This window comes from Topomyia yanbarensis, chromosome 3 (assembly GCF_030247195.1).
Source record: "Topomyia yanbarensis strain Yona2022 chromosome 3, ASM3024719v1, whole genome shotgun sequence".
Classification (NCBI taxonomy): Eukaryota; Metazoa; Arthropoda; class Insecta; order Diptera; family Culicidae; genus Topomyia; species Topomyia yanbarensis.
In genome coordinates this window covers 160,807,997-160,833,339 of record NC_080672.1, presented here as the reverse complement: position 1 = coordinate 160,833,339, position 25,343 = coordinate 160,807,997, and the positions used below count along the sequence as shown (strand labels likewise).

Here is a 25,343-nt window from a genome sequence, read left to right as displayed (position 1 = left end):
GCGAGCTATGGAAATATTATACTGGCGCCAGAGAGAATCTGAGAGCGCCATGCGAGCGCTGAGAATATTAGGCTAATCTAGAGAGTTTGAGAGCGCCCAGCGTGCTATGGGAATGTTATGCTGGCGCTCGAGAGAATCAAAGAGCGCCCTACGAGCTGTGTGAATATCATACTTGCGCCCTATAGAGTCATACTAGCGCCCTAGAGAGTCTGAGAGCGCCCAGCGAGCTATGAGAATATCGCCCTACGAACAATGAAAATATCAAACTAGCCTCTCCGAGTATCATATAGCGCCCCAGAGAGTCCGAAAGCGAGCTATGGGAATTTCATACCTGCGCCAGAGAGAATCTGAGAGCGCCCTGCGGACGATGAGATTTTCATAATATCCTAGAGAGTTTGAAAGCGCCCTGCGGTGCTCAAGGGATTCTGAGAGCGCCCTGCGAGCTCTGTGAATATCATACTAGCGCCCTGAAGAGCTTGAGAGCGCCTTGTGAGCTATGATATTATATATCATACTGGGGCCCTAGCGAGTATGAAAGCATTCTCCGAGCTATGGGAATATCATACTGGTACCCCAGAGAATCTGAAAGCGCCCTACGAACTGTGGGAATGTCAGATTAGCGCCCTGCGAGCTATGGAAAAATCATACTGGCGCCAGAGAGAATCTGAGAGGGCCCTGCGAGCGATGGGAATATATGGCTACCCTAGAGAGTTTGAGAGCGCCCAGCGTGCTATGGGAATGTTATGCTGGCGCTCTAGAGAATCTGAGAGCGCCCTGCGAGCTATGTGAATACCATACTTGCGCCCCATAGAGTCATACTAGCGCTCTGGAGAGACTGAGAGCACCCACCGAGCTATTAGAATATCATAATAGCACTCCAGCGAGTGTGGAAGCGCTCTCCGAGCTATGTGGACATCACAATAGCACCCCATAGGGTCTCGGAGCGCCCTGCGAGCTTTGAAAATGACAAACTAGTGCCCCTGTGAGTCTGAGAGCACCCTGCGAATATCATACTGGCGCCCCATAGAGTCATATTAGCGCCCTGTGAGCTGTGAAAAGCACCCCAGCGAGTGCGGAAGCGCTCTCCGAGCTATGGGAATATTATGCTAGCGCTCCAGAGAATCTTAGAGCGCCCTACGAACTATGAGAATATTAGACTAGCACCCTAGCAAATTTGAGAGCGCCCTGCGAATTATGTGAATATCGTAAAAGCGCTCGAGAGAATCTAAGAGCGCCCTGCAATCTATGAGAATATTAGACTAGCGCCCCAGAGAATTTGTAAGCGCCCGGCAAATTAAAATAACATATTAGAGAGTTTTGTGAATATCATACTAGCACCCTGAAGAGCTTGAGAACGCCCTGAGAGCTTTGAAAATGACAAATTAGTGCCCCTGCGAGTCAGAGAGCACCCTGCGAGCTATCGGAATATCATACTAGCGTCCTATGAGTTTTGCAAATATCATATTGGCGCCCCAGAGAGTGTGGAAGCGCACTGCAAGCGATGGGAACATCAGACTATCGTCCGAGAGAATCTGAGAGCGCCTTGCGTGACTTGTAAGTATCAAACTAATGTTGAAACGCTCTGCGAGGTGTGGGAATATCATACTAGTGCTTTCAAGTATCTGAGAATATCCTATGAGCATATCATACCAGTGCCCCATACAGTCTGGGATCGTCATGTGAGTTATGAAAATATCATACTAGCCGCGGCAGGGAGTACGAGTTTGAATAGATTCACAAAATTCCAATTAGCTGGGATCATTAAATTTGCCTTCCAGAATGATAAGGCCAACGGATTTTTTTTTTTTGGCTCAAAAAAATTTTTTTCGGTTCCAGGAGCTGGTTAGTCGCCGACTAACCGTGACTAACCGCAACTACAGCACTGGGTATACAGTCGTTGATATGGAATACCTGAAATTAGTATTCCGCAGTTATTTTCGTCTGCTCGGGCTTAGTTTCACTACTAAAACTTTTAATTTATGCGAGCCAAACTTCTTTTCATTTTACGGAATTATAACGATTGCATCGTCGCGACGATTTATTTCATCTGATTTTTTTTTATTCATTTCGTTTATTTGATAGGCACAAATGCGTTAGCTTGGCGGTGCCGAATTCTTTTGTTTTTACATTTTGAATATCTTAAAACTAGGAGGTTACAATGTTGAAATATTTTTTTTATAAAAGAGAAAAAATTTACAGCTATCTTAAGACTAGAAAAAAAATTCTATATATAAGAGAGGGGGCAAAAGATTTTTTTTTATGAAAAATTTTAAAACAAGGAATTCAATAGTAATAGTTTTTTAGGAAATATTTACAGTTATCTTAAAACTAACAATATAGTTTGGTACACAAAAGGGGGAACAAATATTTATGAAAAATTTCACAGATGTTTTAAAACTAGGGATACAATTCTATTTACAAGATGGGGGACAATAGTTTTAACAAAGAGTAGAAATTACAACTATCTTAAAACTAGGAATATGGAATACAAATTTGATTTTTTATCGGATACTTATGCTTGGTCATTTCCAAAATCGGTGTAGAAGTAGTTGTATCAAGGACAGGGGAGAGAAGGCGTAGATGGTGACCGGTAGAGAAGAGCAAAACTTGCAACTTTCGGGCAAACGGGAGATCAGCGAAACAAATTTGCGCCTCAGTCTAGTAGGTCGGATTGGCGGATGGTATTCTTCGGACCCGCGGGGAATCCTTCAAAGGGGATCCTTCGGACCTCGAGTCGCTCTCGCTTCAGATTCCGTAGTGATAAGGGCGACGGCGGTTACATAGTGGCAGTCTGAAGCTTATCGGTTCCACACGGCAAGAGGAAACTTCTAAAAACGAGAAATAAAAAGAGAGGGGCTAAATTGGGATATTTATCGTTTTTATGAAAGTATAAATAAGGGACATATAGGGGAAATCACGATTTGCCAGCATATCTCGGACTGGGACATTGGGTGGTCTACCTCGGGCCCGAAGGGAATCCTTTAACTGAGACCTGGCGTCCAAATACCCGGCGCATACCCAGACAACGTGCTCGATGTCATGATAGCCCTCGTCACAAGCGCACAGACTACTCTCCGCAAGCCCAATACGCCGCAAATGTGCATCTAAGGTGTAGTGGTTGGACATAAGTCGGGACATTACACGAATAAAATCCCGACCCACATCCATCCCCCTGAACCAAGGCTTCGTTGATACCTTTGGGATAATCGAATGTAGCCATCGTCCAAGTTCAACATTGCTCCACGAGGTTTGCCAACTGTTGAGTGTCCTCTGACGACAAATACTAAAAAATTCGTTGAAGCAGATTGGTCTTTCGTATATGTCACCATTTAATGCGCCCACCTTTGCTAATGAGTCGGCCTTTTCATTGCCCGGGATAGAACAATGAGAGGGGACCCAAACAAAGGTAATCTGATAAGATTTTTCAGATAACGTACACAAGGACTCCTGTATCTTCCCCAGAAAATACGGGAATTGCTTTTTAGGCTTCACCGCACGAAGAGCCTCGATAGAGCTGAGGCTGTCCGAAATGATGAAGTAGTGATCTGTGGGCAGAGTGTCGATGATCCCAAGGGTGTACTGAATTGCAGCTAACTCTGCGACGTAAACTGAAGCGGGATCATTGAGCTTGAATGAAGCGGTGATAGTATTGTTGAAGATACCGAAGCCAGTGGACCCATCGAGATTTGATCCGTCAGTGTAGAACATTTTGTCACAGTCGACTTCTCGGAATTTATTATAAAATATATTGGGGATCACTTGAGGGCGTATATGGTCCGGGATTCCACGAATCTCTTCCTTCATGGATGTGTCGAAGAATACAGTAGAATCAGAAGTATCTAGGAAACGGACACGGTTGGGATTGTACGAAGAAGGATTGATGCTCTGTGCCATGTAGTCGAAGTACAAGGACATAAAACGGGTTTGAGAATTAAGCTCGACGAGCCTCTCGAAGTTTTCAATCACCAACGGGTTCAGAATGTCACATCGGATGAGCAATCGATATGAGAGTTCCCAAAATCGATTTTTTAGCGGAAAACGCCCGCCAGCACTTCGAGACTCATCGTATGGGTCGAATGCATGCAACCCAAGGCAATGCGCAAGCAACGATACTGGATTCTCTCCAGTTTGATGAAGTGTATTTTCGCAGCGGAGCGGAAACAGAAACACCCGTACTCCATCACCGACAATATCGTTGTTTTGTACAACCTGATCAGGTCTCCTGGGTGAGCACCCCACCATGTTCCAGTTATTGTTCGGAGAAAATTGATCCTTTGTTGGCATTTCTGCTTCAGATACCTAATGTGACATCCCCAGGTAGCTTTAGAGTCGAACCAGACCCCGAGATATTTAAATGTGAAAACCTGGTTGATCGTTGCACCCATTAATAAAAGCTGGAGTTGCGCCGGCTCACGCTTCCTAGAAAAAAACAACCAACTCAGTTTTCTCCGTGGAGAACTCAATACCCAGCTGAAGAGCCCAAGCAGACAAATTGTCCAAGGTATTTTGTAATGGTCCTTGCAAGTCGGCAGCTTTGGGCCCTGTAACAGAGACCACCCCGTCGTCTGCAAGTTGCCTTAGCGTGCATGAATTTTCAAGACAATCGTCAATGTCATTCACGTAAAAATTGTAGAGCAGGGGACTTAGACATGAGCCCTGGGGAAGACCCATGTAGCTAAATCGCGATGTTGTTAAATCGCCATGCGAAAAGTGCATGTGCTTTTCAGACAACAGGTTTAGCAAAAAGTTATTTAAAATTGGTGAAAGACCATGCTGGTGCAGCTTCTCTGACAGAATGTTGATAGAAACTGAGTCAAAAGCCCCCTTAATATCCAAGAAGACTGATGCCATCTGCTCTTTGTTAGCATAGGCCATTTGGATTTCTGTAGAAAGCAACGCAAGGCAATCGTTCGTCCCTTTGCCTTTGCGGAAGCCAAATTGTGTATCTGACAGTAAGCCATTTGCTTCAACCCAATTGTCGAGGCGAAACAAGATCATTTTCTCGAACAACTTCCGAATACAGGACAGCATTGCAATCGGCCGATACGAGTTGTGGTCGGAGGCTGGTTTTCCTGGTTTTTGAATGGCGATGACCTTCACTTGCCTCCATTCATAAGGGACAATGTTACCCTCAAGAAACTTGTTAAATAAGTTCAGCAAGCGCCTTTTTGCAGTGTCAGGCAGATTCTTCAGCAAGTTGAATTTGATTCTGTCTAACCCTGGGGCGTTATTGTTGCATGATAAGAGAGCAAGTGAAAACTCCACCATCGAAAACGGTGTTTCGTTCGCGGTATCGGGAGGAGACGCGGCGCGGCACGTTTTCTGTACCGGGACAGAGTCCGGACAGATCTTCTTGGCGAAAGCGAATATCCAACGGTTTGAATATTCCACGTTCTCGTTGGTACTATTACGGTTACGCATACGTCGAGCCGTACCCCAAAGAGTGCTCATCGCTGTTTCTCTCGTTAACCCGTCGACGAATCGGCGCCAATAACTGCGTTTTTTGGCTTTCATTAGACTCTTCATTCGCTTTTCTAACGACGCGTATTGTTGATAGCTAGCGGGTAACCCGTCTTCCCGGAAGGCCTTATATGCAGTGGACTTCTCCGCGTACAGCTCTGAGCACTCTTTATCCCACCACAGGGTGGGAGACCGTCCATGGGTATTCGCGCTGGGTACTGGTTTAGTCTGAGCTTGATTCGCACTGTCGAGAATCAAGCCAGCCAAAAACCTGTACTCTTCCTCCGGAGGAAGTTCTTGAGTGGATTCGATTTTAACGGATATCGCGGTCGCGTAACTCTTCCAATCAATGTTCCGTGTGAGGTCATACGAGACATTGATTGTTTCCGATGGTCTTGAACCGTTAGCAATTGAAATCACGATAGGCAAATGATCGCTACCGTGGGGATCAGGGATCACCTTCCACATGCAATCTAACTGTAGCGATGTCGAGCAAAGCGATAAATCCAACGCGCTTGCGCGTGCTGGTGGTGTAGGAATCCGCGTCATTTCTCCCGTGTTTAAGATGGTCATGTTGAAATTGTCGCAAAGATCTTGGATTAATGTTGATCTATTATCATCATGAAGACAACCCCATACCGTACCGTGCGAGTTAAAGTCTCCCAGAACTAGCCGCGGTGCCGGTAAGGATTCCGTGATATTACAAAGCGTTCGGTGCCCTACCGAGGCTCTAGGAGGAATGTAGATAGAAGCAATGCAAAGGTCTTTACCTTTGATTAAAACTTGACAAGGGACAATTTCAATGCCTGGTGTTGAAGGGAGGTTAATTCGCTTGAAAGAATAGCACTTTTTGATCCCCAAAAGTACTCCTCCATAAGGGTTTTCTCGATCCAGACGGATTATATTAAAGTCGTGGAAGTTGAGATTTATATCAGAAGTTAACCAGGTTTCACATAATGCGAAAGCATCACATTTTAAACTGTTTAGTAAGAATTTGAAGGAATCGATTTTCGGGAGGATACTTCTGCAATTCCACTGTAGAACAGTGATCGAATCGGTGACCTCGTTCGATGACTTAGCCATCGAAGGATACGATCGCTGCAAGGAGGGGCCATTTAGTAGTCAACTGCTTCAAAAATGTTTGCACTATAGGGAGAAAACGTATCAGAAGGCTTTTAAGAGGATCAGTAATATTGAAAGCTGTGAAAATTAAGTCCACTATGTCAGAAAATTTCATTAGTCCGTTACTGGACTGAGTATCTGTTTGAAAAACGGGGACACTTGGGGTTTTTGGTGTCCCTGGAAGTGGTGGGTACTCCTTGTTAGAATTAATATTTCCAAGTCCTGGAGCAAATTGCTTCGGCTTTTGTGCATCACTTCCGTTGGATTTATTGGTTGTAGATGGCGCACTCTGAGTGGACGACACCTTGGCACCCTTACGAAGCAATGTAGGGGAGGCTAGATTTCTCCTCTTCCTGGATTCCCCTGGGTTAACCAATGATGTTCCCTCTTGTGGGTCGTCAGATTCTTGCTCAACGCCAGCCAAAAGAGCAAAGGAATTTTCGGAAGGGACAGATGGCGAAGCATTCTTTAGCATTTCTGCATAAGAGTGCCTCGAGCGATCCTTAAGGGAGCGTTTAATTTTATCCCCGCGCTGCTTGTACACCGGGCATGACTTAAGAGCATGCGGAGGGCCCCCGCAGTAAATACACTTCTCAGTTTCTCCACCGCAAGCGTCATTCTCATGCTCTCCCTCGCATTTGCCGCACCGTTTTTTATTGCCACAATAAGTGGCTGTGTGGCCCAGTTGCTTGCAATTGCTGCAGTTCATTACCCGCGGTACAAACAGGCGAACGGGTAAGCGAACCCTATCCAGGAGGACATAGTTGGGAAGAGCAGACCCGGAGAAAGTCACCCGAATCGAGTCTGACGGAGAATAAGTTGTCTTATCATTTTCTGTTTTTGCGGAATACAATTGCTTGCATTCCAGAATCTTCACCTTTTGAAGTGAAGGGTCCTTAAAGCAGCCAACCCCGTACTTCAACAGGTCTTCGCACTTTAGACCCGGTTCGGCGACTATTCCATCGATCTCCACTGCCCTACAAGGCACATACACTCTGAATTGTTTCGTAAAACGCTCGCTGCGAGCAATCTGGTTTGCCTGATCGAGGTCATTTACTATAACGCGTATCTTATTGGCTCGAACACGTGTTATCTGAGCTACGGTCGGGTAGTTAGCAGTCAGCTCCCGTGATATTTCTAGAATATTGGGCGATTTCGTGTTGGGCCGGAAATACACCACCCAGGGTCCATTTGAACTGGCTGGGTATGTTTTAATACGGGGAGGACTGGGGGAATCAGGGGAGGGAGTAATATCGGGTTTATCCGGTAAATCCATGGGAATATCATTCCCATCCAATGTTCCTTCGCCCTCGGCCATTTAGGCACGAGGATAGCACGTGGTGTAAACGAGAGATGAAACTTGTATTCAGGGGAAAGGGAAAAGTAGACCGATCGGGGAAAGGGAAACGAAAGAAAGAAAAATAATACTTAGCTTATATAGCGGCGTGTCCGGCAATTCTGGTATTCACTTCACCAGCCTGGGCACCGGCGAACAAAGACTGCCTCAAACAATAGTTGACCTTCACTGACAATATATATTCTTGTTCACTTTATGCACAGCACCAGAAAACGAACTGCTTCGATCGAGAGCTCGGAGAGTTATGATTATTTCATCTGATATTTTCCTATCTGTAGTATAATGATGGCACTGTATAATAGATATTCGATTTGCACATACATACAATGGATCGACAGCTACGAACATGAGATGTTATGTGTCGACGCTGAAACACTTGAAACAAGCGGCGGATCCAGGAGGAGGGTCCGGGGAGTCCGTATAAAATTGTATTTAATTGTCTTAATTAGCATTAGCTCAATGTTGTCTTTCGACTAACTTCTTTTATCATGCGGGTGTGTGTGAAGTGGATGAATAACCCACAACCCCACCACAGCCAGCCTATGTTGGTAATCTACTAGGCGAAGGTGATTGGGATGAGAGAGAGGTGGGCAGTGATGTGCCAAATCGGGTTTATGTATTGTTTTCCATACATTATTTTATTTATGTCATTAAGTTTTGCTTAAATCTGACAATTCAGATAAGTTTTGGTCCATTTAATCATTGTTTAATCGCTGATCCCACATTTATTCGCAATTTGTTTTGTTAAATAAGTGATATGTTAGCTGTTCAACATTTACCAAGGCAAGTCGATTGCGATTCTTGCTGTGAATGTAGGCATTTTGAGTGAATACCTACCTAATTTCGTTAAAAGTGGAACTTCCCCTAAAATGAGAAATAAGTATCGCAAAACGGGGTATCTTTGAACACCGGCGTATTTTATTATCAAATGAGACTTATTTCAGTAAGGTACCATAAGATGATTTCCTCTAACAATATCTTCGGAAAAAAAACAAACCATATTCTAAACATATTTAGGGTATATCGGCAACGAATATTTCGTCATTTTGTACCTTTTATTATCACAAATTTAAATTGTAAATGACATAACTCCATACGATCCCTGGATTATTAATGGTTTTAATCAACTTTAACTGAACTGATCAGTTTTTTTTTAAACCGTAAATATTTTTGTCCAATAGTTAAATTAAAAAATACAAGAATTTTGCTGTTAACTGTTTAATTTCGACTATTTTCCGGAAAAAGTTCGACAAAAAGTCAGCTGTATCCTTCTAGGAAATTTTGTTCTCGTTCGAGATGTCACTATATCGCACCATAAAATTGCGCACCATGAACTTTTGGAGTGTTACTTCTCATTTTGATACATATATTTTGCTGATCAAAATTGCCTCGAAAACAACGAATTAAAATTTCCAACAAAGTAATTCTTTTTTTCAGTAAAATACCCAACAATTTGAACATTTACAATCTATGAGTACCAGTACTTGTTTGCAAAATGCAAACTGTTATATCTACTTAAGTTAAAGAAAGTTATTCGAAAAACTTTAGAAAAAATTATCAATGTTCCCCCGTTTTACGGTAGGATAAAAGTGGCTTGGACAGTATTATTCTGATTGTCACTAGTCAGAGTAACTATGACTATTGTTCGCTCCATAAAATTTATCTATATTATATAAAACGAGCTAGAATATTTGGCTGCGGGCTAAATGAGACACCGAAAATAAAAATCATAAAAACAGAACGTGCTTCGTAAAACTCGTTTTAAATATATTAGAATGTAAAAATAGGATATAAATTTCAAGCGTGAAAATTTGACTCTTCAATATAAGAGTCGATTAAAAAAACCTTCAGTATAAAAAGACCCCAAAAAATATATTCGATTTATACACAGGACTTTTTTTAGTCGAGTTTTAATTTTGAAGGTAACGTTATAGACACATTCCAGGCACTTGTATCGCTTACCTCATGAAAATAAATCTGCTAATATAAGTAAAAGTTGTTCTGAAATGTGTTGGTATAGGTTTAAGGCTCCCAAATCATAGATATATAGAAATTTTTTAAAAGAATTTTATGACGGTCGTCAATGAAAACCAGTAATACATTTATGACTCGTTTTAATAATTGAATAGATTTTTCCGTACCACACCGACAGGTTTGTCATGAAATTTATTTGGAATAGTCTTAAATTCCAATTTATTGTACGAAGATTTCATCTTTGGACGCAGATTTATTGAGTGAATGGATCGCTGGATAAAAGGAGGGCAAAAATTGGTCCCATAACGCAAAAATCATGTTTTGTCATGAGTTCGAAATGATTTCAAAGATATAGAATGGAACGCATTAGAATGCCAAATAAGTATGAGGGCGCGCGGAAGAATTTGGTCATAGGGAATAACACTCACTCGTGCTCCTTAAACATTCTTTCAAATTGACGGAATAATTATTATTGACAACTTGGAACTACCCACGGTTTGTCTTTTCGGCATAGATTTTCTTCAACATGAACCAAACATCGTAGTTCCTTCGGCATGATACTGTACTTTGACGTGGTTCGGGAGCTTTTCCACCAAAGCAGTTTTACAGTGATGATATCACATAGAAACTTGGGATACGATTATTTTATTTTTGGTTAAGCTACATTGTGATCAAATTTAGTACTTAACTTGGCGACCTTTATTACCCACTTATGCCATGGTCGAAATTAATGTACAATGTGGGTTTGGGGCCAAGTACCCTCTGGAGGCACCTTGGGCTTAGCGACGAGCCCCGACCTGGGACTCTCCTAATTTTGGACTGTACCATGTCAGGGCTCCCGAAGATGACAATATACCAAACAATCTTTGACAGCCCTACGCGATAACTCATGCACACCTACGCCCGCGATCTCCAAAGCACGATTGTTGCGACGCCCTTTATACGCAATTATATGGCAGTGAAACTAATGATCATTCCCTCGCGCATCTGTCAATACGGGCCAGTTTGCTATTGAGTGCTAGAAGTGTTATAGGACGAAACAGAGACGGCATAGAAAAATGCCGTAGTCCTCGAAATTAAATGTTAGCGGAACTAGTACAGGGAGCCGAAAGAACACTAAATGTAATTTATTAAATGAAACGGTTGATTTGAATTTGTGAATTTATTAATAAAACTATTACAGCTTTGAAGCCGCTGTATAGCAGGACTATCAAAACGGTGTTTCCTTTCAAAACTAGCCGCAACAAACTTCAAAGATTTCAACTTAACTATGTTGAAATCCCAATCAAACGGGCTGTGGCCGACGACGGTGGATATCAGATGCAGCCAATCATTATGGGATTCATCAATTATAGGATCAAGCGAACGATTGCAAATTTTGGAGCAGCGGTTACAAATGCTAGAAAATGAACAGTTGCTGCAAAATGAACAATGGGAACAAGAACGCCGTGTGAGAGAACGAGAGTACGATCGTCAAATAGTTGAGATGGAGCAAAAGTACAACCTCATATCAGCCACGATCCAGGAGGATTACGAACGCAAGCTTGCTGATATTTGGCAAAAATATGACCGTGAATCAGTTGCTATGCAGTGCAAAGACGTGCGAAACCCACCTAACGAACCCAAAACTTTATATCGAGATGGATCAAAAAATATTGCGGATGAGACGATCACCCGAGAGAAGGCGAAACCGTGTAACAATAAGGAACAGGCAAACGAAATACTTCAAACATTGTTCATCTCTGTACGGCATGGAAACCCGTCCCTGCGTTTTAGAGATAGTGCAAAACAGTTTGATCAATATTACTGTTTTTCAGTTGTTGTGCTTTGTAATCGCAGACGAAATAACTTATATTGCACGGTGGGAGCAAAGTATTCTGCTCACCGATAATGAGAAATCTTACCCAATAAGAATTTGGGACCCTGGATCTGAGTTAACAAGTTGTTTTATGTAAAATATGCATCTCTGTGCTACTCGGGAGATGGATTAGTTCACGGGTGGGGGTATGTTGCGACGCCCTTTATACGCAATTATATGGCAGTGAAACTAATGATCATTCCCTCGCGCATCTGTCAATACGGGAAAGTTTGCTATTGAGTGCTAGAATTGTTATAGGATGAAACAGAGACGGCATAGAAAAATGCCGTAGTCCTCGAAATTAAATGTTAGCGGAACTAGTACAGGGAACCGAAAGAACACTGAAATGTAATTTATTAAATGAAACGGTTGATTTGAATTTATGAATTTATTAATAAAACTATTACAGCTTTGAAGCCGCTGTATAGCAGGACTATCAAAACGGTGTTTCCTTTCAAAACTAGCCACACAACGATAGTACCTCGTTGATAAAATGATCGTGATAGTATTCACAAATTTACAAACACAGGCGCCCGTGTTCGCGCGGTCATGGGCCGTTCACGTCCGGAAGTCTGCTCCATGGCTGCACGACTACAGAACCGAAACCGGGTATAGACCCGCGAAGCTGCATACACGCCATCACACGCGACATACATAGGCCCACGCGATCGAATACGCTGCCCTACAAATGTCTGAGTCCCTCGTCATGAATTGACAGGGGTGAACATGCAAATGCGATCGTCCACCAATACATTCAAAATCTCGAATACGCGAAAGTGATATGGAAGAACGCACTCTCTTTTAGCATCTGAGCCATACTGCGAAAATTAAGTATCAAATTCACGGTCCGCGCGCGATCATCTAAGAACACACGCGAATATGCGAATGGAAACACGGTTATAAAATCGAATTTATACATGCGCAGTTACATATACGCTAGCACACGGGACATACAAACGCCCACGCGATCGAACACGTTAACGGACAAACGCTCGAGTCCCACGTGATGATGCACGCGATCGTGGTCCCTGTGTTTGCACATGTCTGTACCGTACAACACATATCATTTAGACACTCGACCCGCTGCAATTGATCTCGTCTGCAATAGTAGCGAGTGATTCTGACGGGTAGCTCTTCCGACACCCTAGCTCTACAGCTCCAGTAGAACAACTCTCGAAAAAACATCCACGCACTCTTACTCAATTAACATCCACGCCAACTCAGACAAGTATGCACCCCTGGACTCGAATGCTAAAACTTATACATTCCATGCACAAACCAACACAGTAGGACTCACAATTAGACATATACATACAAAATCACACGTAATAATTACAGGTATTCGTCTGGCAACCGGGTGAAGCACATCTCAAACGCAGAACTCATCATTTCAAGCCTTGGATTTGCGTTGCCTGTGTTCAAAGCACCATAGTTTCGTCCGTCAGGTCAAGGATGTATGAAACCCGCTAGCCACCACCCTCAGCCCTAGCTGCTCATAAAGGGATTAAAAAAACATGAACCAAACATCGTAGTCTAACGCAGCTTTTTAATGTTTTTATAGCACGATAAATTCAAAATGTTATCTTGAGGATACGCATTTCTTGGAATTCGCTAATAAAAGATACAATTTCACGAAATTCTCCAGTTTTGATTCATTTAAATATTTCAATGACAAGCCAGCCATCTAACCCATAAGACCGCAATTGTGTAAAATTTTTAAATATTTTTTTGGTATTCTAATATATCTAAATTTTCAAAAAGCTGTATCATACACTTTGATTAATTTCCGCAATCATCACTAATAAGTGTCGTCTTGCAGATCTATGAGTATAAACAGTTGTACAAATGCCAGAGGTTGAACTGAAAGGGTGATATTCTCTTTCGAAATGTTTATTTCAACCGTATTACTAGTATTTCGCGACAACATTATATACAATATGTAAATATCATATCTGCTCGACTGAGTATAATCGTTTGACAGTCTTACCTTTGTCGAGTTGCTTCAGAGTCACATTTGTGTATTTGTAACGCAACAAGAAAATATGACGTTTTTTATCTTTCCTAATCAACAGTCAATTTTATTTTCAAGATTTTATAATGTCAAAAAACAAAGTCAATGCACCAAAATTACTTGAAAAAAACTTATTTGGTCAACAAAGTAAAAAAAAATTGAGTCACCCTAACAAAAATTTTATTTCATATAATTTCCGATGTCAATAATGCATTAAACTTACCAAAACTACTTGAAACCACCTTTTTCGATCCATTAGAAAGAGGCGATTGTGACCTACAATGTCTTCTATACCGGGCCACACTGTGGTATGCGGTGTGTCCTGTTCCCAATCCATATTAATTTGATTTCTAAATATCACTTGTCAAATATGAAGGTGAAACTAGAAATACATCTGGTTTGGCATTTCAAATCTGTATTTTGAGTTATTTACATGTTTAGAGGTAATATACATCGCTTTGTTTGAGCTTCAACAAATACTTCAGTTGCGTTAGGGGACAAAACTTCATATGCGGCCGTTTGTGTTCATTTTGGTGTTGTCCCCTAACGCAGCGTTTGCAACGGTCGTGAAAAAAATTTCCTAAGGACTCGAAAATCTAAGTATACAGTATTGTTTTGTGACTATCGATGATCAAATTTCTAGAACAAATAAATGCTCTAAAGGTAGACAGAGTAGGTTTTTTGATAAACACAATTGTAGGTTGAAAATTTATTTTTTGCTCTTTTGTCCCCTAACGCGACATTTTCACCTCTCAGAATGAAAGGACAACCTGAAAAGCATCAAACGCATAACATCCCGAGCAACAACAGTTGTTGACTAGCAGTTTCAGCAACATAATTCGTTACATAAATATATGCGTATTGGTATATGGTAACGATTATTGAGCTGGTTTAGCAACCCAAAAAGCGCACGTGTAAAAGCCTTTGCTTACGCAACAAATCGCTGTCGTTGCTTGTTACAAGTGCTGCTTGGGATTAACGTTGTGTTAGGACTTTTAAAGTATTCAATTAAGTTTTTTGAGCGTACATCGTAGGATTTTTCAAACGACGAGCTGTTAATAGTTGCATGATGCGGGCAAAAGTTGTCCCCTAACGCTGGAATGTGTCTATACGGATTTTCCTGCGAGAGAATTATATTGAAGGTTCATCCTTGCCTACTCTTTCGGGCGAGAACTTTCTGTGATTCTTATGCTGAAGGCCCCCTGTACGATTTGCACGCTAAAAACAAAGATGGCGGACACTTCAAAATTCAAAATGGTGACTTTTCCTTGGCACGTTGTCATATGAAACCGCACAGTGTGGATATTTCTCATTCGCAAGGATTGTAATAGTAGGATGTTTCCATATCCAAAATTGATATTCGTCACCATTCAAAAATCCAACATGTCGAAGCTATAGTAAAAGATCCGCCATCATAAATATGACAGATTTTTTACTATAGACAAATCTGAAAAACTTCAATCTGGATCAGTGGCAGACCCAGGGGGAGGGTCCTGGCGGTCCGGACCCCCTCCGAAATTTTTTAACCTGTTGAAAAATTTTAAAATAGTTTATTTTAATTCGCTCTAAACTCAAAATCTTTCCAAACCAGATTTGACCAGCAAAACTGATTTTTAATTAAATGAGGTTTTCACATATTACGAATTGTACAATGAAAATTTCAAAATTCAAATTTCGGACCCCCTCCGAAAATTTTTCCTTTTTCAAATCTGAACAAGAAGAAATTATGGGGAACATTTCGTAGCCATTCAGAGTTGAATCACAATATTAATTCCCTTCGTAAATATTCAATGCGCATATTTTTTCGATCGATTTACTTCTTTCTATAACATCAAGCAAATGTTAAAAAAAAAAATGGAGTAGATTTTAACTTGTCCAAAAAATATTTTGGTTGTAGAACAGTTCATACGAAACTGTTTGCTTCAGCTATCGGCACAAAAATAACATGCGAATAAAATTTGTCAGTATGATCATAACTACTTTCTGTCAAAAGTTACATAGGGGTGTCATCAACCGACCAGTGCCGGCAACCGACCACTTTCCCTTATATATACACATTAGTAATTAGGAAAAGTTGTAAAATAGTCTACATTGATTGACGAAATAAATAAATAAATGTTTCTAGATCAGTAGGCTTGGTAACGATCGACGGCAAAAGGTCTATTTGCACTGGAACATCTAGTACCCATACTCATAGAGTTGAACAGGCCTATAGGATCCCATGAGAGAGTGTATTTTGCATAATTCGAAGTGCATAACGAGAGACAGGGTCTTATGTCTGCTAGAAACTGAGAAAAGGAGACTACACCAACGTACCCCCAACAGCCAACTAACCCCAAGCTTATCTAATTTTAAAATGTACTTTGCAACTGTAACTCGATGGCATTTTACCTACCTCGCCATTGCAACGATTTGATCTTGCTGGGACGTTTGAATCCTGACTGTAACGCCTAGTTGTGTTCAACGGACTCGATTGTATCGTTCTTACAGCAGTGTTATTCAATTTACTAAACGGTGAACTAGCGCGTTGTTCGTGTTCGATGAAGTTAGGTATTATCACTTTGAGAGAGCTTTCGGGTAACGTAGCGTCCGGTAAACTACCATTCCTTTCAAGTTTCAACTCATTCATCGGCGGGGCCTCAGATGATGCAGATTTGCTAACCAACTTCACGTTTTTGCGGTCGCGGATGGGAGTAATTTGTACATGGGTGCTATCACTACTGTCGACTATTGCAACTTGATTTGCAACACTCATCCTCGGTGTATTAAATATTAGGCTGACAATTACTTCATTTTCTAGAATCTGTAGCTTTGTGGACTAGTTATACAAGGTATAAAGGCACTGTAGGAGTATCAAAAATTCATAGATATCGATCGATATATTCACGATTTACACAATCTATTGCATACGAACTAGAACACAATACTGCAGTCTGCTGCAAGCAACATAGATGTTTCATCACCACACTGGTACTGTTGGACAGTTGCAATTTTTGTAATTGCTTTCTGAAGGAAGCCACTTTCTCACGCTGCTGGTCAAGGAAGTAACTATCGCTTCTCGTTCATGTTGTACTCCTCCCAATCATTAACCTTAATACAATATCCATTTACTCGTCTAATGTGATGTTAAATGTCATATGGTGGTGGGCATCAGTAAAGGACTTTGTCTAGGCCATCACCTACACTCACCTACCGATCCACATGTGCATGTATGACATGATATCGATTTAGTTTGGTACTGAATAAGTAATATCTTACATTTCGATTGCAATTTGAATTTGATACTTCCTTACTTTTACATGATGTTTTCCGGTTTATCGAACAGGTAATAAGTACACTCCTAAACAATCCTGCGCTATGTGAGAATTTTGGTTGAACTTTTGAGAACTAGAAGCTGGAAAGTGGCATTCAAGTGAATGTTAACAACTTGGATCAGAAATATTTGTAAACATTTGATAGCACTTGTTTTCAGTCTTCTGGAAATATCTAATTACACACTCATGTTATTGATATGAGTGGTACTACATATTTTCTAACTGACTGATTGTCAAATAACTAGCACATGACCACGTCCGTTTTTCTACGCTGCCCGATAGTGAATAACGATTGAAGCTATATCATATCGAATCCGGCTCGTATTTTCTAACCATTTGTTCATGAGGTGAGGTGACTTTCCGGTCATAAAAAGCAAACATGGGATACGTTTTATATCGGCCGTGAAACACATGCCAATAACAATATTTAATCAATTTGAAAGGATTGAAGTTAAGCTTAGTAAATATCAATTACGGCTATAATGAGCCACTCGCCTGTATGTGTCGTCTATTTAATTGTTGTTCTGATGTTTTTGACTTTAACTTCTCCCGTGGCGTTACCAAGCGATTGTTCATTAATTCTTTGTCCAGTTAGCTTTAATGTCAGCGTTAGTTATAATTTAGCAATTGCATAATGTTACTATTAATTTTAGAAATAAGCGCTGAGATATATCATTTGGATGTTTGTAATCTGCAAAAGATGAGGAGGTTATATGCCTGCTGGAGAAAAAGTTTGAATGAATGAAACACAACTCCAGCGGGCTGTTCTCTGCTCTCAAAATAAATAGAAAAATAAATAAATAACTCTGATGATATTTCTGGAAAACTTTCTTGGTGAAGATTTAATTTGAATTATGTCCATGTTGTATTTTTTTTTCTTCTTTCAAATCATAGAAAAATAACAATACTAACCCTCATTAGAGCTAGATGGATGAACATTTACCTACATGAAAAATGCATGCTTTCTACCGATTGGCCTGGAGCTTCACGATACTGTTTAGCTGAGATTCTATTACGTACCTACGCATGAATAGTGTCGTGTTTTGTTGGGCTATCGTGTTCTAGTTTTGTTAAAGTACGTCATAACAGAGTGTAATTATTGCATCTGAAAATATAACATAGGAGAATGGTATGTTTTACTTCAAACCAAATAATTATGACATGAATTATGTCATAATATTAGAACGCAGGGGACAGACTTTCATCTTCGAGTAATTATGCATAGAATGTATTAGTAAACATTTAAACGCAAAACCGTTGAGGGGGTCTTCTCATCAATTGCTATACGTTAAAAAAATACTCTTTTGCGTATTTTTATACATACATTTATTCAATAAAAAAGTATTTTGAATGTCAAAATAAATAAAAATGGCTGATTTATAAACAATCTCGCGCAGTAGCTCGTATTTTTTACCTGAAACAAAAAAAAACCGAAAAACTTTCTTTTTCGGACGGCATAGTGTAGACTCCAGAAATTAATGGCATATTCGTTTTTGACAGTGCACTACACCGGTGTAGTCGGTGCTACACTCATTCAAACTTGGGTGTAATCAGTCTATCTCTTTCTTTGCACTATACCGGTGTAGCACCAAGAAAAAACGAAAACGCCATAAGATATGCACTCATTTCAACAACAAGCAGTTTATCGCACACCCTTTTTATCCTTAGTAGGCAGGGACCTAACTTTTCGTTGTTTAAGAAATAGCGAAAAGTTGCTGACAATGCAGTATGCAAACGCGACAATTTCGTAGCTCCGAATCAGGTGATAAATTAAGTGCAGGGAAAACAATTATTTTATTGTATCACAGTTTCTACATTTCTTTCTAACATTTCCACAGTATTTTGATTTTAAGAATAGATACTGATACTCATTTATGTGTTTTATATACGAAAGATTTTATAGTTCTACAAACTAGTTTTGGTCGCGAAAATATCATCTTATATTATACTGCGAAAAGGTAGGATGCCAGCTTGTCGTGAAAAGCTAGACAGTAAATCACGTATCATCACATGCTTGTTTTACCTTTGCTGGTCGAAGTAGGTGGAATAGCGCCTATTTCTGATCACGACAGTGGCGGCGCGAGGTGTTTTGCCGCTCGGGGCCAAAAATAAAATTTGCCGCCCATTTAATAATGAATTTTTAAGAGTTCGATTATTTCCCACCTATTCATATGAAACAAATATGATAAAAGTATTAGAAAATGTCTGCATAAAAATAAACAGCTTCACATTTTATTGTCAATATTTTGTTATTAATATTCATTGAAAAGGTGATGGCTTTTTTTGTTTATATATCATTAAATTTTAAAATCGTATATTTCTTACTTTCGCTTCATGCAAAAGTTTTCCCCTTTTTGTCTGCATGATTATTGAAAAATTGAGTTTGAAAGCTGCACTGTATAAATATTTCCGGCTAATCGTTTCACATCACAAATGCATTTTGGTGATAATCTATTAAACTTACCTGAAATTATTTTCTTAGAACAGTGGTTTTCAACCTTTTTCGTTCAACGTACCCTTTCCGAATATTGATCCCAATGATGTACTTCTTTCTGAAATTTTTTTACCATCATTAGCCTGTCAGAAAAAAATGATTTTCAAATGAATGAAAACCATAATTTTACAATCAGAAACCTGTTCCTGAGCACTCTCAGTAAGTATTTCAATGACGCACTGAAACGATAACGTCTGCCCAACATAACACGAGAAACTACCTTGTAGGCGGCATTGAGGATCGTTATGCCTCGGAAGTTATTAGGTTCGAGTTTACAGCCCTTCTAGAAGATTGTGCATATGAGGCCATTCAACCAATCCGAAGGCATTTTTTCTTCCACGCAGATCATCCCGCTCACGCAGTGGATTGCTTGGCACAGCCAGTCACTCCTAACTTTTGAAAGTTCACCCGGGATTCTGCCCATCCCAACGACCTTATCGTTTTTAAGCTTTCGCATAACTTTCCGTCTAGATATCACTGAACAAAAAGAAATTGCAGATTTGTTTACCCCTCGCTAATCACCGGGTCTACTTACTCAAAAAAATCTTAGGTCGAACAACGTTCGCTACCGCACGAAGTTAAACTCCTATAGAACACTTATTAGACCGTTTGTCTTATCTACTATGTTGGCACCGTACCCGCAATTTAATAGGAAAGAAAACACTTCTCCAACGGAATTGAAAGATTGCAAATACAATGTATACTTTTTGAGTTAGAGGCAGTTAAAGAAAAACAAATAGTTTACAGAAAAGTTCAATAACTCTGTAACAGTTGAAATTTCATTATTCGTGTGGAATGATTTTTTTTCCAAATATAGTCCAGATAGTGAAGTCACCTCTCTGGCGTCTGTAAAGAAGGAGTAGATCCAACTTCTTTACTCTTACTAACAAAAATATCCTCCTCCTGTGATACTCGTGGAGTGCGCAGTAGTATATACGGCCTCAAGCAAAAGCAAGTATCGGACTAACCATTCCTTCCCTTTCCTTCCGCGATCTACGTTCGGGCCTGGCCGGCGCCGGTATTGATCAATAACTTTAGGATTACTAGGAGTTGCACATTGAAAGATGTTTCGCTACTCCCAAGCATAATTATCTACTTATTCTCTGTGCAACTTCAGCTAGTCTAGATCGATAACGGATTAGCAGCCAGGGGTGGTCGCACAAGCTCAAGCTCAAGCTAGAATGATTTTTTCTCCAAATATTATCCTCTATCACCCATAGAGAGATTCTTAACCATGGACCAAGCATCCTGTATATGATAAAGCTCCCTGGTTTAATTCCAACAAATTAGTCTGCATGCTCCCACTACTATCTTGCAATATGTATATAGTTTTGTTCTATCGCATCCATCATCCCGATCCTCAATCTTTTCAATCGTCAATGGTCGCCAAAATGATATAAATTCAATCGTTTCACCTGCTCTTGATTTTTATCGTGATTAATGAAACTTGAATAATTACTAAACATATACTATAGAAATTTATTGAGTAGGAAATGCCGCCCCCTGATTTTGCCGCTCGGGGCGGTTGCCCCCTTCGCCCCCCCCCCCTTAGCGCCGCCACTGGATCACGAGTGCGAAAATTTAAAACTCTGGTGTAGACTATTATGGTGATTGAATGTTGAAATTTAAGGTATTTTAGTCATTTTATTGAATAAAGTACTCGATTGTTCATTTTTAGTAGTGAGTGCGTTAATACCATTGTAAAAAGAGATTTTTTTATTCTTATTTTATTTCAGTCTGTGTATAATCAAATTATCTAAAAAACAGTGTTTTGCTTTTTTCAAGTATTAGTGCATTTTGAGTTTTGAAAAAACATGGTTTTCATAATGGGCTTTAATGTTTTTAGATGCAAATAAAATCAATTTAAAGAAAATTTACATATAAGGGATCTTAATCAGCTATACCCCGAGGCCTTGAAAAAATTTTCTCTGATAATTCTAACTGGTCCAAAGCTGTGAAAATCAGGCCAAAGATAATTTTCTTGTGAGTTTTGACTTTTAGCATTTATGTGTCTTGATAAAGTTTCAGCTCAAAATAAACCTGCTTTGGCGTTGACATATTACTGGTTAATACACCCAATAGTGTCAAGCACAAGTATGATTTGCAAATATTCCACACCACACTTGATAGAAAATCAACTACTAGAGGTGTGCGCCGATGCATTTTTAACCGGCGGCGGCGTAAGCGACATATTTGGCCGGCGGCGGCGGCGTCACGCCGTTGGATCCTGTCGGCGGTGGCGCGCCGGCGTGTGTCGGCGTGACGAATATTGACGCCTATGTAACTAAAAAAATTCTTGGCAGTACAATTCCTTTCCCAAATTTTCGGTTTCTATTGTATCAGGCACATACAAACAGACGTTACAGCTTGAAGAAAATTCTAAAAAAAATCATCGCCCAAAATGTACTAGCGACATCTGTTGAACACAATGCACAAAATGTAATTCTCGCTACCACATCAAATATTTTTTTAAACTGAAGGTCTAATAGTGCCTACCCTGCTTGCGAAATGCAAGATAATAAATGAAAGGTAGAACTATTTTTACAGCTGTAAAATGTTAAGAACGAAATAGAATAATTGTCGATTCGCATACTACGACTTCGCATAAAATAATGATTGCAATGGACAAATTTGAAGAATGCAGAGTAACGACTGTATTTCAATGACGCATAATAATTATTTATTGTTCTGATAGTGGGAAATTAAGCAACGGTAAAACTTTTTGTTTTGTTTGAGGAAATTAATTCTTGTTGTCGTTTCATTATCCTTTGTTTCTATTTAGTCTTCTTTACCGTCGCTCTTTTAGAATCCCGCAGATATCAGGTGCCACCCGAGACGTTATTAATGGCATTACTGCGCACAAATGTCACTTTTAATGATCGTGTAAGGACACCTTTCAAGGTAGACACATCCCAGTTAAGCTCAGCCGGAAATGGGCCGGAAATCTGGCTGGTTCCAGTTCGTATTCCTGCTCCAGTGACACAACCGATTCTAGTTAGAATCGGTTGTGCCACTGGATCTCGTGTACGAACTGGAACCATCCAGATTTCCAGTTCAATTCCGGCTGAACTTTACTGGGATTACTTCATTTTCCAGGCTGGCGTTTACTTTTACTTCTTTTAAGTACAAAATCGCCGCGATGATAAAGCATATACGTTCCATGGCACTACATTTTCTTTCGACGTAAGATTTTCTTCTATGTTGAATGCAAAGTATGCTCGATGTGCTGAAATCATACAGATCTACACTCTGACGAAACCTAAATATACAGTTACTATCATTCATAATAATTCCACGACTTGATGTTTTAGCTCCTGTTGGGTTGAAACTGATCACTAAACAAGTCTGATTGAAAATGGTCTGAGCGTATCTCTAGTTTTCGTTGCACCTGCACACCGCCAATTTCTCCAGCAGTTTCGGGGATCAACAAATTCTAATCCATTGCATACATCTAGTTAGATTCGATACACCGAATCAATTAATTTACTAACATCCTATTATGCGCTTACTCACAGATCGGCATCGTGTTGTAACTTAAGAAATGGTTGTGAACAACTCCCGCCTTGGGCACTTCGACGAGAATGAGTTTAACATTTCTAGCCTATTTTGTTTGCTTTGGTTACGTCCTATTTGTCTGTGATACCGGGCTGATGCAACTGACACTGAAAATCTTTCCTGAGTGGGGCTAGATCACACGATGAATAATTACCCTTACCCTCTGCATCGCCACATCAGTGCGCCAACGTCGCGAAAAGTCAAGATCACTCTGCCCAACTATTCTTCAAGAAAAATTTTTCAAAATAAGTCACGATTCAATCAATGATAAATAAACCTCGTATTAAAAATATTTTTTGTGTTTTTACAAAACTAGTTCACGCAAAAAAAAGATTCCATCATACTCAAATGTTTAGTAGGTGGTTGTATCTGAATATATTTAATATTTTATGATTCTAGTTCATAACTTGGTGATACATTGATTTATATTAACTTTATTGACTAAAATACAAAAGTCAAGAATTGAACAATGTGCACTAGGAGCAGATCACTTGTGATGCATTTTTAAAAATCAGCTAAATTAAATGCATTTCTTTCCATCAAAATAGAAATTCATAATGTATTTTGCGTTGCGTGCAATATATTTTGCGTTGCGTGTAAATCGTCAAAACCGCACAAAAAATTAGCCCTACATTCAATAAAATGTCTAACAAAGTGAATCAGCGTAAGACGTTTGTTAAACAAACTTTTCTGCGAGGGAGTGCAAAGTTGATGCAAAAATGGAAATTAAATGCATTTTTTCTAATTTGATGCAAATTTGTTATACATTTCTAGAGTGATCTGTCCCTAGGATGTGCAACGGTTTTCGTAACTTCTCGTCGTGTTATCGTGATATTTTAGTCTTGAGCTTCAGATTTTTTAGACAGAGTCACTTGTCTTATAGTTTTCTTAATTATTTCACGGACATGAATTGTGGCTAGGTAATGTATTTTTGGTGCTCAGCGCAGTTTCATTTAATTTCGAAAATTACACTGAGTCTTAACAAAAGAATAACAGGGTTACAGGTCCTAGTAATTTCCTTGTATCAAATGCTCGCACCTGTGAGACTGGTTGCTAGCAGTTGTACACAATAGCTCACATAGAAATTTCAAAACCAAAGAGTAGAGTGAATAATCCATGAATAATAGTCTGAGTTCCTTGTAATTGTTTACGTAAGTATATTAAGATTATGTGAAAGATTTATTACTTTATGAACTACATCATGAACAGTTTCACGAACTCGACTTGTGAATCGTTTCGAACATATTAGGTATCAACTATATCTTGAAAGTGGAAGTGTTTTTTTGAATTTGTGGACCATTCTACGAATGGTCAATTGTAACTTATATGCTCGCAATCATAACCAGTTGACGAAGCAAGAATGGATCCATGAATTATATCCCGAGTGTCGTGTAATGATTTTCGAGAAAATATCAAGACTTTGTTAATTTTGTGATCTAATTCACAACCACTAATACCAAATAAAGATCAACATGTGATAAATCATGAATCAGTTAATGTCGTATATTCGGACCATAGAAAATGTTCATAGATTTGTGGATAAAATTATGAGCCAATGATTTTCGAGTTCGCGAATTGTCGGCGTGAGAAAAAAGTGTCGCCGGCGCGCCGCCGGTCTACCTTTCGGCGTCAGCGCTTGTTGAAATTTACCGGCGGCGGCGGCGGCGCACATGTCTAATTCGTGCCTGCTGTTCAAAGTTGCGTTAGAAGGTTAAGGAGAGCGGGGATAAACACGAGTGGCACGATCTTCAGGAAGTCCGTCCAGCTTCTTGGCTTCGCCGACGACATTGACATAATGGCACGGAACATTGAGGGGATGTCGGAAACGTACATCAAACTGAAGGCTGAAGCCAGCAGGATTGGACTTGCCATCAACGTTTCGAAGAAAGTTAAAAATTTTGTATATGAACATCAAAAGCAGTGATGCTATGAAAAGTGAAATTTTCATCAATCTTCAGGGCATCAATCGGTTTTTGCTTTATAACTTTTTCCACAAGTATCAGATCGTTTTGCAGTCTTCCAGACTTTTCCTTGAAAAATCTATATATATAAAAGTCAAAGTTTGTATGTATATGATTTATAGACTCCCAAACGGCTTAACCGATTTCCGTAAAAATTTATACTCAGTAGGTAGTTGTTATGGGGCGTATTTGTGTGATATTGGTTGGGGATTATCTGCTTGCCTGCTGGCGCTTTGG

General features: G+C 39.9%; 1 protein-coding gene across 6 annotated transcripts in view; it reads right to left on the bottom strand.

Moving 5' to 3' along the window:
* The window catches only part of LOC131688960 (anoctamin-4), a 59,661-nt gene extending 42,296 nt beyond the window's left edge, over positions 1-17,365 (bottom strand). The window contains exons 1-2 of one of the 6 annotated variants that reach the window (XM_058973624.1): positions 17,041-17,365; positions 16,178-16,600 (exon numbers count right to left, since the gene is read on the bottom strand). In XM_058973624.1, the coding sequence (XP_058829607.1) occupies positions 16,178-16,537 (360 nt within the window). In that variant the 5' untranslated portion in view covers positions 16,538-16,600; positions 17,041-17,365. Of the gene's footprint in view, positions 1-16,177 lie in introns of all 6 variants that reach the window. The other 5 variants (XM_058973621.1, XM_058973622.1, XM_058973623.1 and 2 more) reach the window with 5 other exon arrangements.
* Between the last annotated feature and the right edge of the window lie 7,978 nt (positions 17,366-25,343).